Here is a 19107-nt window from a genome sequence, read left to right as displayed (position 1 = left end):
CAATCGGATATGATATTAATCGGTAATTTAATGGACCGAATGATTCGTTGTGAATTCGCAATGCGAATGTAAGACACTCCGTCTCTGCTTAATACATCGGTGCCTATAACTACCGGAGTATTCAAAAACGTACTCGGTACTTATATTGTTTGGTATTTCCGCGCCACCAAAACCACGCAACAGTGGAATGCACGCATGTAGTAGATTTTTATGTAAAATAAAAAAAAAGTATATTGATCTCACTACAGATTAATGTATCATAGTATGGGAGTCACGTTCTTGATAGCGTTGCATACTAGAAGATCAAATTTAAGTATTCTGGTTTAATTATTAGGACGGCCCACTGTGGCTAATGTTCAATATAAATAAAGGAGGCTTTTAAGGTATACATAATATGTAGTTACAAAATGTATTCCTAAGAAGTTTAAAAAACTTTTTTTTTACATTTTCTTTCAATAATCGGAACAAGAAAAATGATTTAACTTATAGTCTTCTACACGGAATTATAATTGTAAGATATTGAAAATCTTCATAAAAGAAAATGATGTGTTAAAGGTAAACATTTTTCTTCTTTTAATTTAAGGTTTTAGGAATTTGAATAGCTTACAAATAGTTTTAAAGAAACAAACTATAATTTAATGACATTAGCATTTGAAAGTGCTGATAAATCCTAATGAACAAGAGGAAACAAACAAGTAAATAAAAGTTAAATACAATGGAAGTAAGTAAGGAAGGAGTAATATATACGTACTAGCTTTTGCCCGCGACTTCGTTCGCGTGGACTTCAGGTTCGTCCCGTCTAGTCTAGTAATAAGTAAGAAATACGGTAACTAAGCACTGCAGAGCCCTAATCATAGGCCTATAGGTAGCTACTGCAGTATGCTCCTATAAACTACATTTAACGATCTTTTTCCTTCAGCATAAACATGCAGATTCTTCGCTTTGGAAACACGTGAGCAAGCCACATAGAGCTGACCGTGAGAAAAACATGGCGTGCCCAAATGTAGGCCTGCTACCTTCAAGGTTTGACCCTGCGATTTGTTGATCGTCATTGAAAATGCGACTTTTAATGGGAACTGCAGGCGTTTAAAATTGAATGGCAAGTTGTTGGGTATGATTGGGATGCGCGGTATAAGAACATTGTCTCCCTTGGCTTCTCCAGTTAAAATTGTAGCCTTCACTATATGCCTTCCTAATTCGGTAACTCGCAACCGAGTACCGTTGCATAATCTTGGCGCATCCAGGTTACGCATTAACAAAACGGGTACACCTACCTTTAATTCCAACTTGTGTGATGGCACCCCGGACAACTCTAAAGAGTTTAGGAACTCTACGGGATAACTTGTAGTGTCATCGGATGACATAACTGTGTCAATGGAATTATACACTGATGTTTCGCTGTTTATTTCGGCCAAGATTTTTTTATTTATTTTCGCAACAATCTGATTTTTTGGTGCCAATATGGTTCTTTCACACAACCAATTTTCGTCAAGAATATTTTGTTGCAGATTCGGAAAAACTTGTTCAATAAGTTCGTTTTCTGTCTCCACAGCATGACAAAATTGCTGTGTGAAAAGAACCATACCTACTTGGTCGGTGTTTAGGTGGCCTTCACCAATTTCTAGCAGTTTTTGAGCATATGCTCCTGATTCGACATCGCTGAATAACTGGACTCGCATGTTAGTGGTAAGATAAAGCTTTTCAACTTTAGACCACAGATATGAGGCTTTTAGACATGCGTTAATTTCATCTGCTGCAGTGCCTCTCTCGATAATAGGTAAAGTCTGTCTAAAATCCCCTGCCAATAACACTACCACACCACCCATCAACTTTCGATTGCTGTGAATATCTTGTAGACAGCGATCAAGCGCCTCAATGGCGCGTTTGTGTGACATAGTGCACTCGTCCCACACGATCAGCATACATTGTTGCAAGAGGGCGCCACGGGCACTGCTCTTACTGATGTTGCACGTTGGGGTTTCTTCGCTCGCCAGATTAAGAGGTAATTTAAAAACCGAATGTGCCGTTCGTCCACCGCTCAGCAATGTTGCAGCGATCCCAGAGGAAGCCACCGCTAATGCAACTTTACGGTCCTTACGAATTTTTGCTAGAAGCAAATTAAGCAAAAATGTTTTACCTGTACCGCCCGGGGCGTCAAGAAAGAAAAGGCCGCCTTTGTCAAGCTCAACTCGTTGTAATATTTTGTTATAAATGTTTTTTTGTTCGGGTAGCAGGCGTGGTTCAGTTTCGCTGACCTGAGCGTCTAATAAAGCAATATCGTAGCTTAGCTCTTTGATCAAATCGGTCGACAACTCTCCTCGACGCTCTGGTGTAGGCATACCGAAGTCAGACAATTTCTTACCGGAAATCGTTATTATTTTGTCCTCTATATGTCTCAGTGCTTCATTGAAACATAGATCATTGTTGACTTGATCCATCCTTTCAAATCTTTGCAAGATATCCTCCGATAATGCAGATTTATACTTATCCCATAGTTGAAGAGGATTGGATAAACCGCAAGTGCATATCAATATTGCAAATAGTTCTCTTATTTGCGAAGGAGAGCGACACAGCACTGCCTCTTCCATTGTGGCATCCCAGTGGTTGTCATCTTCCAACAACCCCAACTTCTCACACGCTTGTCGAAAAGTTTGAAGTTCTTGGCCGTCAACTGTTTTTAGATCCAAAAAGCTAGTGGGGCCCTGTACTACATTCAGCAGCATTCGCAAACAGTAACATTCGAAGTTACTAACATGCACTGTGTAAATGCGCCCAAGAGCATCTCCTGCCTTCACACCTGGCCAGCCGTCGACAGGTGTGCCTTGTAAACGACGTTTCCATTCTTTCGACGACACGTTCCATGTATAGTAGCGGGGTACGTCAACATAAAGTAATGTTTTTGCAAATGCGTCATTTTGGCAAAGCAGGAAAAATGCAGTTAGTGTCGTCTTAGGTGGTGCGGCCATTCTCTCTCTAAAATTGTTTTCAGTGAAGTAAATCCGCTGACCATTAGGCAGATGAACCGCAAGGTGAGTGACTGTTGGGTGTCTTTCATGCAGAGGCAGACCCAAGATCCGCCACGCTGCTTCGTTACTACTAACATATCTACCGGCTCGATACGTTTGCACCTCATCTCTCGGGTCAATATTAACATTCCCTTGCTGTCGAATGTTAAAAATAGCCTGGTCGCTGCCTTTGTTTATATATTTACAAATATATTTTATCGCCTGTACCGTATTGCAGAACTCTACATTTATGTGACAGTTATAAATTTTAGACAGAAGAGGAGAATATGGGACAATCCAGCTATTGTCAACCAATACTTCCTGTGTTCCACCTCGGGTTTTTAGAGTTATCGTACGGCCGCCATCTCCTGGTGTTCTACGCCTGTACAAAGGATAGCCTTTGTCGTTAGTTTGAGTATCTTTCAAAAGCGCCCTTGGATACTTTTTGGTGCATTTTCCTTCTTTCATGCATGGTGATGACGGATTTAGTGCACCACAGGGACCGTGAATCATATTTTTGGTTACAGTATCGTAGAGTTTTCGATCACTTTCTGGATTTGGTATCTCCGCACTTATGACTTCATCAATTTGGTTGGGGCGTAATTTTTCCGTCAACCACAGCAGTAAGTGCACGTGAGGCAGACCTCTTTTTTGCCACTCGATCGAGTACATGAAACACTTCATATCTCCAAATATTTTACCTTTTGTAAGTAGAGCAACCAATTTTTGTACTTTTATTTTAAATAACCTGGCTGTTAAGTCATGTCTGTCTGTTGCATTTTGACCTGGAATGAGCTCTTTAGTAATTTCTGGCCAAGCGGGATTACATGTCATTGTAATAAACAGATCAGGCCTCCCGTAGTTACGCACGTATGTGAACGCATCCTGCGTGTACTCATGAAGATATCTCGGGCTATTTACAAATGACGATGGGAGTATTACCAATTGACCCAAATTGTTTGGATCTAAATCCGCATCATTCCTGACCGCGTCTTGTAAATGTATATAGTTTTCTGCTCGCAGTTTTGTTTGGTTTAAAGCAATAAACCTTAAGCGCTCACTCTCCACTTTGACATACATGTCCACCAAAAACTGAAGCAAGAGAAGCCTACATCGAAGCAATAAATTAAAATTGTTGCGACGTACCATCATATGATATGCATAAAAGTCTTTGCACGACACTTTTTTGTTCGGTATAGGCTGTTTTGTAACTGGGTTTGTCTGAGGAATATCAAAACTGTACCCCTCTTGTCCTTTCCAAAAAATTATCGGGTACTCGAGAGCATCATAAAATCTATGAGTGTCCGGAACTCTAGTAAGCCGGCCATCGTGCGCCTGAATAACAATGTCCCGAGACGCAGTTTGTTCAGTACTAACTACTACGGCAGCTATTTCGTTTGTGGTCGGGGCATTGAATCGTCTTTCGTGTTCACCACGTGGTACACGATCTGGGTGTATCACGACCTTGTAATTATCGCTAGTCACTCTATCTTTAGCCATTTTAAATTCATGCACTAAAACGTTGTGATCATGTAGAACTTTTTGTATTTTTTGAACTGTGTTTCTTTCCACACCTGGTACGTACTCAGAACGCCTATCAACTTGTGCTTCCTCATCACCCATGAAATAAACTTGCAAAAATTTTGGTTGCGTATTAGCAGCAGGAAGCAAAGAGCCAATTGTGTGGTATATTTGCCCTTGGATTGTAAAAGTCGGGCAAAATCCTGGCATCGACACAATGTTATCAGCTCCAAAAGATGTCATATGGAAGCATGTATTGTATTTTCTTATGTTTTTTAAAAAACGGCGAGACTCATCTGTTTCATTTGAAAAAAGTTCTTTAAGAGGTTCAACACGCTCGTCTATTGAAGGAAGAACTACTTTTCCTCCCGAACAACACATGCCTGCAGCTTCCTCTTTCCATTTAAGAGCACCGCAAAATCTGCATTCCTTATTCATCGCTTCTATTTTTATAAGCTTGTGGCTTTCGTAATCAAGAGTTTCATCGTACTCAAATGCAGCTTTATCAAATACTCCCCACGCGTTTCTTGTAAATATTAATCGTCGCTGTTGTGCCCTTTCAGCAACAGCGCATCTGCGAGCTTCAGCAGCTTCAACAGTTTCAGTAGCTCTTTGGGACCCTATGTAAGTCGCTTGCTGAAGACGCCGAGCTTGAGACTGTTCGGGTGTCTCAGAAGCCCGTTGAGATGCTAGATATTCAGCGTTCTGTTGACGTCGAGCTTGAGACTGTTCGGGTGTCTCCGCAGCCCGTTGAGCTGATGCAGCATGCTGTCGACGTCGATCTGTACTGTTCGGAGAGCCCGATTAGATGCCGGATATTCAGCGTTCTGTTGACTCCAGTTGAGATGTTAGATGTACTCTGCAGCCCCTATCTAGTCTGGTCGTTGCTGGTTGGTCATTGTGGTAAGCTATCTTCTCGCTTCGCTTCGCGTTTCGCTTACAGTATCTGTGCCGTTAATTAACCTATCTATATAGTAAGAATTATCAATGAAGTAATTCGTTATAATTAACTATTTATATAATTTGTTATAATTAACTGTAAGTAACCTATCTATATAGTAATTGAATTATCAATGAAGTAATTCGTTATATAATTAACCTATTTATATAATTTGTTATAATTAACTGTAAGTAACCTATCTATATAGTAATTGAATTATCAATGAAGTAATTCGTTATATAATTAACCTATTTATATAATTTGTTATAATTAACTGTAAGTAACCTATCTATATAGTAATTGAATTATCAATGAAGTAATTCGTTATATAATTAACCTATTTATATAATTTGTTATAATTAACTGTAAGTAACCTATCTATATAGTAATTGAATTATCAATGAAGTAATTCGTTATATAATTAACCTATTTATATAATTTGTTATAATTAACTGTAAGTAACCTATCTATATAGTAATTGAATCATCAATGAAGTAATTCGTAAAAATGAAGTATCTTTTTGTACGTGTAACTCCTAACCAAAAAGAAACCTGGCAATAACTAACCTTAGGCCTATATTACTTAAAGTAGGCGACCATACGTTTTTATCAAATCGCTAGTGCCTTGAAAATTCGCAAAACGGACACAACCGTCAACGACGTCTGCCCTCACGCGTCTGCCCGCGTTCGGGTCGCGCACTCAGCGATGAGCCACTTCTTCCCCACCGCACCTACCCCGCTCCCCCCACGCCCCGTTCGCCTGGCGCCGCTGCCGGTATTTATCACCGAAACGGTATTTATCGCCGAAATTGCTATGACTCTGCATTTTAAATCTGTGATATCTTCGAAAATATTTATTTAATTTACATGCTGTAAAAAGCCATATTGATCTTTATTAAATGCACAATGTATTTAAGATACTTAATTGGATAAGGATTAATACTGTATTGCTTAAAATCGCTTCGTAAATAAGCCATTATTTCTCGTACAAAGTAAAGGATAAAAAATGGTTATTGTGGGTTATTCCTAAGAGATAAACATATACCATACATAGACCTTTTTAAATTGTACAATACTGTAGTAAATTGTTTTGATCTATCTTGTAGGATTCAGTCAGCGTTTGCAATGTAAGCGCAAAAAATGTGTTTTTTTTTACGACCTCACATTAAAAACCTCAAAAATTGTAGCCTATGTGTTATTCTGATGTATAAACTATATTGTGGTAAAGTTTCATTCAAATCCATTCAGTAGTTTTTACGTGAAAGAGTAACAAACATCCATACATCCATACTTACAAACTTTCGCCTTTATAATAGTAGTAGGATTATGAAGTACCAGGTGTTCATAAAGCTACAGAATACTATTACACAATTTGCTACGGGGATGCTACGAAAACCCAGAGAATTGGTTCTACGATAAACATACAAATATGCATTTCAAAGGGTTAATAGTGCAGACGTTGTGACAAACATGCATGCACGAACTAAGGCGAAACTATATTTTAGTGTCGGCTATCATGAAGAAAGGAATTCCCGTTTTCAAAATTAAATCAAACTAAGATATCTAAAATCAGAGAGCATAAAGGGCAATTGTATCAGGCTTACTGAAAACTAATGTAAAAAACAATTTTTTTTCTTCTGAGATTTTCTTAGACATACATTTTGTAACAATATATTTTGTCAATCTTAAAAGTCTGCCTTACATACATATCTTGAAAACTAAGAGCAGTGGGTAGTCGTATCAGTATTGTATACAAATCAGAATACTTAAGTCTGTTCTCCTAGTATGCAACGTTATCAAAAACGTGAGTCCCATATTATGTATTTATACGTAACTGTAGTCAGGTCAATAAAGTTTTACTTTTCACAGCAATCATGAAACATATTGTACAACTCCTTCAGACTTATGAAGTCCTGGTTCCCGCACTATGAAACAAACGTGACCAATTTTCGAAGTTCTGGTGATTCCTTTGTAGCAAGCAACCATGATCAATTGACAGACGAGATGAAAATGAAATCATATACATATTTTCTAATCAGAAAATACATACGAGTATATGTCGAAGTACGGTCCAGGCCGTGGTTTTTAAAAAGAGTGACGCCAGCATAACTGACGTCATCAATGACTTTATTCTTAATTGTAGACCAACATTGTTGTGACTACACTTACACAGGTGGCTACGCAGGTGGTTATGCGGCTAACACCTGATTATTTCAACTACCCACAATTATTAGTTTTTTGAATAATAAGAACTACGCCGTTATATATGTTTTTTTTTCAGTAAATTTTAGTCAAAATTGATTAAGTGTATATTTCGAAGTAGAGAGACGAAAGTGGCTGTACGAACTTAGTGCCTTATCATTTATAGAAAAAGAAATGCCCGCTTCGAAAGTAAATTTTTTTTTATTGGTCTCGTACCGCAACTCATACATCGTACCAGGGAAACATAAATCTATGAAGGTGATGTTTCACTATGAATTGAGAGTGAAATTTGTGCTATATGAACATATTGGGACGGACGTGTGTTTTAAATATTTCATATCAATATATATTGATATTTATTTGTTTGTGTGTGTTCGTGTGTCATGGCCTAATTTACATTAATAAGAGCTTATTTATTTATTATTTTTTTCCCGTTATTCTTATGAATATAATTTTGTTCTTGTGATATATAAGTTTCTTTTGCGTGTTCCTGAAATCTTGCATTATGGAAGTGAATTTTGCTTTCATAAAATAATTTGCATTATTTCAAGTTCGTCAGTATCGTCGTTCCGTATGCATACAAAACATGATTCCTGAATTAATGTTCATCTGTAATACAAGGTTATAAGGTCAGGGTATATAAAACTATCAAGGTGATCTTTCTCCGCTTTAATCTCATGCTTATGTTTGCCCGTTGTTAATTTTTTTGGGTAATTTTAAGTGTTGCATTGCATTGCATTGCAAAGATTTCAAGTTTTGTAGAAAAAAAGGATAAGAGATCATAAATTATTAAAATTAATTTAGAGTCATCTCAGAGTCTCAGAATTCCAAAGCACCGAGAGAATTTTTTCAGCTTTGTCTAAAAAAGCCTGATTATAAATATAAATTATAAATACGTACACATTTACATACATATATACTTATATATTAATATTATACATAATATCTCTACAAAATATTTGAAGCGTAGTAGTACTCTTTTCCTTTAGTGACTTTACTAGTGCCCTTATTACTAAAATAAACGTGAGTACCTAATAATATCTTGCATTCACATTCATAGACGATTCACGACGAGCATTTTTTTATATTCTCAAGGTATTTTTTTTTATTTTGTAAACCTTGATCAGAAAGGAATTTTATACAAAAATAACCAATCGGACCATACTTTCTACAAAAAGAATTAATCCAGAAAAATTTCAATGTAATTTTCAAACTGTCTGTTTAATGCAGAGATGATTCTCAATAAAAATAATTAATCAATCTAGAAAAGAAAAGTCGATGGATCTCCTTCACAAAGCTGATTTTGATTTATTGATTGATTTCATAACACCGCCGCAACTCACTAACTAACTCACTAACATCTTACCAGGAGAACATAAAACCAAGCCGATGATGCTTCACGGGAAGATAAAAGTGAAACTTTTCATTCATATGTATTTATTACACATTAAACTTATGTTTGTGGGTCGGTCATTATTATGTTTCTGTGAGCTTGGGCTGACTGGCTTTATCGATTTTTCATCCTATTGCTTTTAAAATGTAGTGATTCACAGCGATACGCTAGTCACAATCAGCTGACTCTCACTGCTATGGAATGTCTGCCTCCATCTGCCGCTAGAAGATTGAGGTCATAATTAAAAGAAAAAAAAAACAAATATTTACAATTATCTCTACTTGTACTATGTATCAGTCTAACATCGTATTTGTCATAAAACTTAATAAATACTCCATTGCATAGTAATTCCGTAAAAAAAATAAATTCAAACAAGAAAATTCAAATTTTCGAGAAAAAGAAACAAAAAATTCAAAGAAAGTTTTCTGAACCATTGCCTCTCAATTTATGTTCTCCTGGTTGACAGTGTTATGAACAACGTGACTGTTACGTTCTGTTACCTAACTCGAAACATCTTACCAGGAGAACATAAAACTGTGTAGTTAGTTCTATAGTGTGCTTTTGCTACGAAATACTCGTGTCTTATGATTTCCTGGTTTCCCATCCGCTGAGATAAACGTGACTGACTGTGGCTTGTTTGTTTGTTTGTTTGTTTGTTTGTTTGCTTGCTTGTTTCGTTTGCACAACAAACTACGTGAAGTTTGTTACGTACGCGCTACATATTATAAAATAAATGAACATTGCCGGGGCAACATCGTTGTATGGATAAGATATCATATAACAAGTAACGCCGCTGACTCCGCGGAACGAACACCAAGCCGTGTGAACCAGAAGATTCCTGATACCAAACAAGCTATGGAATGGGATTGCTATCCTAACATCGGGGCAATCATGTAGTCTTAGGTATAGGTTATAAGTTTTAATATATAATTTTTATTATAATATACATATAAGTAAGTTTCGTAGTTTTCCTGGAACCTCCGGTTGCCACCTTATATAATTAGTTACTTCTTTATTTGGTGACTGGGGAGTTGGTTTAAAACGTTAAAAAACCGTTTTGAAATTTTGTGAGTAACTTTATTTTATAAATTTAAACTACTTACTTTTTTTAAAATAATACTGTGGAATATTTGATTATTTCATAATAGAAGGCAAATTTCGTCTCAACTTCCATATTAAATAAATAATAAATAAAAGAGAAAGTATTATCTCCTTGAAAATCATCTGCTCACAGGCATTGCATTTAAATGAGGGCTTGCGAAAAAAAAATTGTCTCAAGTATCATGAAGAAAAGGAATTCCCGTATTCCCGTATAATTAACTCAAAAAAAGGGTGAATAAGACCGAATGACAAACTCCAAAATTCTGTTTACCACGAGACTTCACATTGGCTCCTTTCTATAAATAAAATGATCGTTTTAAATCTTTAAAGACTTACTAAATAATTCTTTAAAAATTTTAAGGCTATTTTCACTATAATATTGTTTAACAAAGTTTTCTAAGTAGATCTTAATCCAACAAATGACAACTAAAAGGATGTGCAGTCTTGTCAATTTGCAGCTATTATAAGTTTCGAATTACTTGTGGTATTAGAAATCGGTGGCGGGAATAGGGGTTGTTTTATTTCAACAAAATTATATTCATTTATACGTTGAAGCAATCGCATGAAAAGCTTCTTAAAAGCGATATCACATGGCATAAAGGGCAATTGTACCAAGCGTGGTGGTTTCAGTGTGGTCATAATTTTATATTTCTTCACAACTGGAAAAATACATATGTGAATATACTTATATATATGTTCTCTTTGTTTTCGTAGTATTCTCGTACCACTCTCGTAGCATTGTGCCTTAAGATTATGAATACCTAGAACTTCATTTTATGAAATAAAGTTTGTTTCTTCGTAGTTTTTTTTTTCTTATGAAACGAATAAAACAAAGAAAAAATATATATTTTTAAAATTTTAAAAACTATAAATATACTTTTATATATAACAAAACATGTATATGAATGATAAATAATAAAAATAAATCAAAAGGGTTATACGTAGAAAAAGTGAATTGTTTGAAATATACATACACAGATTACTTTCAACTAAAGCAGAAAGAAGCTTGTTTCAATAGTTATTCTGTCTGGTGACTCTGAGTTCCCACTGAATTTACTATCGGAACATAAACAGAACAAGGATATTCTATTATTTCTTTTATTTCGGTTTAAGGAGTTTGACAATGTGTAAATTTTAATGATATGAAGTGTACATTGAAGTTGTACGAGTACATATTCTTATGAATTCTTAGATTTCGAAGCGTCTTCGTATCAATTGATACCATAGTACTTTACCTTTATAAAACTACATGGTGCTCCTTACTAAAGGTAGTCTGTTAAAGTAATCGTAAAACACGTCACGTTTCTACATCGCGGTATCAGTTAACACAGAATGTCTGGAGGTGTTTTAGTTCATATTGCACATAAATGTAATAAATAAATAATAATAAATATTATAATACTAAATATAAATATTATAATATATTGTAATACTAAATATTGTACTAAATTCCTAAATATTAAACAGTCTCAAAATACTAGCTATAGGTTGTATTCGCAAATTTTTGTAGATCTCCGAAATGGATCTGATAAACACGTCTTATTATGAACTAAACGTGAATATTGGCTTCGAGATTGCCATGACAGCGTCGTGACGCCACGAGAGCGACTTAATGCTTTTCCTAGTATAGACTCTATAGTTACTTTATTGAGTAATTGGCCCCATGCTGTAAAGAAAAAAAAAAAATTCAAATAATTTAATCTAGTAAAATTTTGATATGGTTTTGAAAGCGTTTTTGGTTTTTGGTTTCTGAAAGTCATTTCAAACAAGCTAATGATGTCAGTAGCAGAAAATTTTGTAATAAAATAATTTCAAAATAAAATCAACTATTTAATCATTTATATTTTGCATTGTATTTCGAGTCTTCAATCCAAATTCTTTCACTCAATTAATATTCACGGCTTAAAAACTACTCTTTCCAAATATAACTCAAAACTTGTCCGACGTTGATAAATTTGTTAATTTGTAATTTTTTTAATCATACATAAAGTATGAAAATATTTAACACCTAAATAAGATTCGGTTTTTTATCTTTATAAAACCACCTGTCTTTCTTTATCCATATTTACTTTTTGCTGGATGATGCACGTTCCTTTTAAAACAAGTTAAAATTTAAAAACAAATTGTGAACCGTAGTTTCAAGTCACGTTTATTGCGTATTATGAAGTACCAGATGTTCATAAAGCTACAGAATACTATTACACAATTTGCTACGGGGATGCTACGAAAACCCAGAGAATTGGTTCTAGGATAAACATACAAATATGCATTTCAAAGGGTTAATAGTGCAGACGTTGTGACAAACATGCATGCACGAACTAAGGCGAAACTATATTTTAGTGTCGGCTATCATGAAGAAAGGAATTCCCGTTTTTAAAATTAAATCAAACTAAGATATCTAAAATCAGAGAGCATAAAGGGCAATTGTATCAGGCTTACTGAAAACTAATGTAAAAAACAGTTTTTTTTCTTCTGAGATTTTCTTAGACATACATTTTGTAACAATGTATTTTGTCAATCTTAAAAGTCTGCCTTACATACATATCTTGAAAACTAAGAGCAGTGGGTAGTCGTATCAGTATTGTATACAAATCAGAATACTTAAGTTTGTTCTCCTAGTATGCAACGCTATCAAAAACGTGAGCCCCTACTATGTATTTATACGTAACTGTAGTAAGGTCAATAAAGTTTTAATTTTCACAGCAATCTTGAAAAATATTGTACTACTCCTTCAGACTTATGAAGTCATGGTTCCCGTACTATGAAACAAACGTGACCAATCTTCGAAGTTCTGGTTGGTTCCTTTGCAACCATGATCAATTGATAGACGAGATGAAAATGAAATCATTCATATACATGTTTTCTAATCAGAAAATAAATAATAAAATATTTAATTAATTAATATAATATTAATTGATTTAGATTATAATTAATCAATGTTTTTCAAATACACGTATGTCGGAGTAGGGTCCAGGCCGTGGTTTTTAAAAAGTGTGACGCCAGCATAACTGACGTCATCAATGACTTTATTCTTGATTGTAGACCAACATTGTTGTGACTACACTTACACAAGTGGCTACGCAGGTGGTTATGCGGCTGACACCTGATAATTTCAACTACCCTCAATTATTAGTTTTTCAAATAATAAGAATTACACCGACATATGTTTTTTTTCAGTTAATTTTAGTCAAAATTGATTCGAAGTGGAGGGACGAAACTAAGTGCCATTATCATTTATAGAAAAAGAAATGCCAGCTTCGAAAGTTAAATTTTTTGTACTGGTCTCGTAGCTCCAACGGAACTCATAACATCCTACCAGGGAAACATAAATCTATGAAGGTGATGTATCACTATGAATTGAGAGTGAAATTTATGCTATATGAACATATTGGGACAGACGTGTGTTTTAAATATTTCATATATTCAATATATATTGATATTTATTGATATTTATTTGTTTGTCTGTGTTCGTGTGTCATAGCCCAATTTACATTTATTAGAGCTTATTTATTTATTAATTTTTTCCTGTTATTCTTATGAAGATATTTTTGTTCCTATCATATATAAGTTTCTTTTGCGTGTTCCTGAAATCTCGTTTTATGGAAGTGAATTGAATTCATAAAATAATTTGTATTATTTTCAAGTTCGTAGAGCAGTGGACGATCATCGTTCAGTATTGCATACAAAACATGATTCCTCAATTAATGTTCATCTGTAATACAAGGTTATAAAGTCAGGGTATATAAAAATTTTAATTATTATTATAAAACTATTAACTATTATTATTTATTATCACTAAGGTGATCTTTCTCCCCATTAATCTCAAGCTCTAGTTGGTTTGTATAATTTTAAGTTTCATATATTTTTTTATTAAAATTATTAATAAATGCTAGATTTATTAATAATTTTATTCAATGCTTCCAATTTGCGTGTAACTTAATTATAACTGTAATTAACTGTATGATGATAACTTTAATAAACTCAGTTTAACGTATGAGAAGAAATGTGGGAAAAATTCCTCTAGCTAAGCTGTATTGGTTGCATAACACCAACTCATAACATCCTACTAGGAGAACATACAACCGCGTAGGTGATGTTTCACAAGGGGGTGGAAGTGAAACTATCTATCTATATTTAATATAGTCTACTTGTTTGTGTGATGGTTGTCTTTTATGTATGTGTAAGTTTGGTATGACTGGCTTGCTAGCTGGCTCTTTGATAATTACGAATATTGACATCGCACTATTATTTATTCTTACTTCAAAGTTAAATTCATAACGAGGGCAAAGTGGACAGAAAATTCAAAATAGTTTAGTTTTTCCCTGAGTTATTCACTAAACACAAATTGTATTCAAAATTTTGAAGCTTCTATATAAACTAGAAGCGCCTTACAGTTTGGATGATGGGTCAGTCAGTGAATGAAAAAATTTAACAAAACTAAGAACTTTGTCTAGTTGTAATGCTTGAGCTACTTTTTTCTTGCTTACCAGAAATATAGGCGTCAAGTTTAATGCGAAATGTACTTATAGGTCGAAAATGTTCCGAAATAATTTGAGAAAAGTGTAATACGGCCATGCCGCTTTTTTATTTTTGCTCGACTTGGCGGTTCACTATCGTACAAACAGGTAAATTTTACAATTCATTTTTCAGACAATATCGAATTTTATCTATAGTAACAAAATAGTTTTAAATCCAATCACCACTTCAATAAGTCAATATATATTTTTAGTTATAATTATTTAAAATAATTTAAATTGTGATATTCTTGATGATTCTAAGCTTAACGATATTTATATTCTAATATTTATTGGAAACTCTTATGATGGTTAAACTAGCGCCATCTGTATATTTGTTATAATAGTGTAAATTAATGTTAATAATAATTCTGTACAGTAATTTAAATGTCCAAATACTTGACAATTGGTTTTATAATTTATAATGAGAGCTTCTGCATGTTTTACGTAATGTTCAGTGTTTTATAATTTTATGGAAACTCTTATGAGGGAAACTAGCGCCCTCTGTATGATATTGTAACTTACCCTCACCTAAAAATGTTACCTTTGAATATTATAAATAGGATGTAAGTGCTAGACTGGGGGATTTCTGGTACGAGTTGTGGAGCAATAGACATCTAAGTGGAAGTACTGCCTTATTTATTTCTAACAATATGTACAAAATTTCTATTTAATTAATGTCGGCTAGGTATGCGTGTTCATATTGTATCATATCTTAGGTCTATCCAACGACGATCCCTATGTACACTACGAGGTTCTCTAACCTCTCGCACAAATTGGTAGATTTAAAATTCTCTCTTTAGATAAACGAAATGTATGTAATGAGACTAGTATTTTTCGGATAAACTACGCGTGATTTATTTTTGTAAAAAACTACATACTCCCGACGTTTCGGTTACTTTTCAGCAACCGTGATCACATCTGACATCTCGTCTGCCCGTGATCACGGTTGCTGAAAAGTAACCGAAACGTCGGGAGTATGTAGTTTTTTACAAAAATAAATCATCAAAGTTTATCCGAAAAATACTAGTTTCATTTAAATGAATTAAACTCGCGAAAATCTTAGATCTCATTATGTATGTAATGTATGACTAATTATACATACCCACATGATCACACAGTTTTTAGTCATTGACACAGCCACATAGTCGGATAGTATTATTAATGAAGCACACAGATACATTTTCCATAACCATGACATTAGAAAATCATAAAGTCTTGGTCGTTGACAGACTCTTACGCATCGGTGATATCTGTTGTTATTTTAATAAAACATAAGTGGATTTAATATGGTTACTATGACAACCGACATAAAACCTAATTTTATGACGGTGACGTGTTAATAGAATGAAGATCCAAATCTCCAGTGCAATCGGATATGATATTATTCGGTAATTTAATGGACCGAATGATTAATTGTGAATTTGCAATGCGAATGTAAGACACTCCGTCTCTGCTTAATACATCGGTGCCTATAACTACCGGAGTATTCAAAAACGTACTCGGTACTTATATTATTTGGTATTTCCGCGCCACAAAAACCACGCAACAGTGGAATGCACGCATGTAGTTTGCATGAAAAATGCTTAGCTAAATCAGAGCTTATTACGAGATGTATGAACCGGTATCCATTAATACATCTGTCGGGATGCCACCTAGTACCGCCGTTATTACGTCACGATTATTAATGTCAGTTACGACTTCTCGACAAAAATTTACGTTACCCGAGTTCGATCGTCCTTAAGCAAAACAGTTCGGTTCACTATGACCGACTTTCTTACAGAAGTTACAAGCTACGGATTTAAATTGAAACGAATTAGTCCTTGAGGATTGAGGCAGAGGCAAGTTTCGTGGCTTAGTTTTATTAATGTCAGGTTTAGGCCGTTTATTACTGCATGATGCACTCATGTGTCCCCATTTATTATACTCACAGCATTTAATATTCATTTATTTATATATTTATATACCAAGAGAAGAAATAGTTACATAATTAATTATGAAAGAAATGTGATGCACAAATGATAACTTATCTCTTAAAAGAGACCTCTACCAGAAACCCTTTTCATAAAGGAAACTACATAAAAAAGCATGGTGTGCATAGGTACAATAAAAATAGTGAAGGAAAAAAAAATATAGAGGTATATATATATATAAGCATACAAAAAAAATATATAATCATAGAAAATTTTGATATTATACATACATATGTAGATATATACATAAATATACACATAAATATATACAAATAGTATGAAAAAATAAACATTACATATCAGAAGGTAAAAGTGACAGAAGATGTCACTTAAGTTAATGTTTAAATACAGGTGCACTTGGACTCTCTTTGTAAACAGAAGGTGGGAGTGAGTTCCAAAGCTGTGCACCTTGGACAGAGAAGGATTTACGGAAAAAAATTGTATTAAAGGAAGGGATATCACGAGGCTCCACTATGCTATATTTTGCATATCATGTTATATATCCCTGAATATAATGGTGAAATTTAAGAATACTCCTTGCCATAAAGACATCTAATAATTAATTATAACTGGCTATTGGATAATAATAGTATGTAATTTTACCAGACAAACATTTCATTATATACTTTTGTTGTTTGACGAATTCCTGATCAGCAACCATGATCAGCAACCGTGATCATATCTGACATCTCGTCTGCCCGTGATCACGGTTGCTGAAAAGTAACCGAAACGTCGGGAGTATGTAGTTTTTTACAAAAATAAATCACGCGTAGTTTATCCGAAAAATACTAGTTTCATTACATACATTTCGTTTATCTAAAGAGAGAATTTTAAATCTACCGATTTGTGCGAGAGGTTACAGAACCCCGTAGTGTACATAGGGATCGTCGTTGGATAGACATAATATATGAAACAATATGAACACGCATACCTTTTTTTTTTTTTTTTTTTTATAAAGGGGAAAATCATCATATGACCCCTCTTGTCCTGGGTGGGGCAAGAGGGAGTGTCAGACTCTTACTGACTAAAGACCCCCCCGTACCTTCTCCTGCTCCGAGCCAGGCCGCGGTACATCATTTCGCTTGCACCCGCAACCCGGCTTGGCAACGGCTCTCGGGCCCCATCTGTGGTGGTCAGATGTCTCTTTGAGGCGCGCGCGGTACGCTACGCGCCGTACGCTTAGGTCTGGTTCTGATCGGGCGACAAGCTACCCTTGCTCGCCGTCCGCAGACCCGCGCTTACGGTGGCTGAAGGTCATCTCGCGATCCCCAACGCCTGGAGCGTCCCCTGCAGCGTCTGGCGCGTGAAGAGGATCGTTCCCTCATGCGCTCCGCGTCCTCCTTAGCTAGCATGATTGCTTCGCAAAAGGAGGACACGGCTTCCCAGTGCCTCTTGCTCCGCACCATGGCCTGAACTAAAGCCGCACGCGAGAGGTCACCGCCGCCGATGGCTACCCTGAGGACACGGCGGTGCTCAGCCCAAGCTGGGCACTCCGCCACCGTATGCTCCACCGTGTCCTCTGGCTGGTCGTCGCAATGTCGACACCCGGGCGTCTCCTCCCTTCGTATCCGAAACAGGTACCTCCCAAAACATCCGTGCCCGGAAAGCACCTGCGTCAGGCGGAAGGTGAGCACGCCGTAGCGTCTCTCCAGCCACTCCTCAAAGATTGGTTTTACCGCTGCGATAGTAGCGAGCCCAGCCTTCGGCTGAGACAATCGTTCCTTCCACTGTGTCATGAGATCACGCTGGAGTTCATCTTGCCACGCTCTGATCTGGCACGGCAGCGGAGCTTGGCCCTGGCGACAAGCTTCAGCGCGCAAACTGAAGACCTGCGCAAGCGCCTTCGCCTCTAGATCCCAGGGCGGTGATCCGGCAAGGAGGTTCGCAGCCTCTCCGGAAATAGGGCGATAACCACGGATTATCCGAATGGCCATAACCCTCTGGGACGCGATCAGCGTACGAGCTGGACGCCGGCTCAGATTTAGCGCCCACACAGGGGCTCCGTAGAGGACCATGGACTGCATGATTCCCAAATATAACCTCCGGCAGGAGGCATTCGGACCCCCCAAGTTAGGAAGGAGCCGCTTGAGCGCAGCCCCTGTCCGTTCCAGCTTAGGAGCCAAACGTCGGAAGTGTTCCGCGAAGTTCCACCGGCTATCGAGGACAAGACCTAGGTACTTCATCGTCGACTCGACGCCGATGGTAACCCCTCCCGCCGTTATTCGGGACCTACCTGCAGGTGGTGCATTCCGCTGGCTGTAAAAGCTCATGGCCTCGGACTTATGGAGCGCCACCTCGAGTCCTAACTGCCGGATCTTAGAAACGAGTGTTTCAACTGCACATGTCATCAGGTTGGCCGCCGCCTGGTGCGACCTCCCATTGGCTAGCACCAGCGTGTCGTCAGCATAACAAACCACTCTGACGCCTCCGGGAAGGTCGGTGCGCAGCACCCAGTCGTA

At 36.4% G+C, this 19107-nt stretch overlaps 1 protein-coding gene across 1 annotated transcript; it reads right to left on the bottom strand.

The window, feature by feature from the left end:
- Nucleotides 1-869: 869 nt before the first annotated feature.
- On the bottom strand, nucleotides 870-17725 carry LOC133320628 (uncharacterized). The gene is made up of 2 exons (XM_061529265.1): nucleotides 17691-17725; nucleotides 870-5313 (listed from the first exon to the last, which is right to left on the bottom strand). Exons 1-2 carry the CDS (start codon nucleotides 17723-17725, stop codon nucleotides 870-872), a joined length of 4479 nt encoding a protein of 1492 aa, XP_061385249.1.
- Between the last annotated feature and the right edge of the window lie 1382 nt (nucleotides 17726-19107).

The sequence above is a fragment of the Danaus plexippus genome, unplaced genomic scaffold (genome assembly GCF_018135715.1).
Source record: "Danaus plexippus unplaced genomic scaffold, MEX_DaPlex mxdp_41, whole genome shotgun sequence".
In the NCBI taxonomy this organism is placed as follows: Eukaryota; Metazoa; Arthropoda; class Insecta; order Lepidoptera; family Nymphalidae; genus Danaus; species Danaus plexippus.
This window is presented reverse-complemented; position numbering and strand designations above follow the sequence as displayed.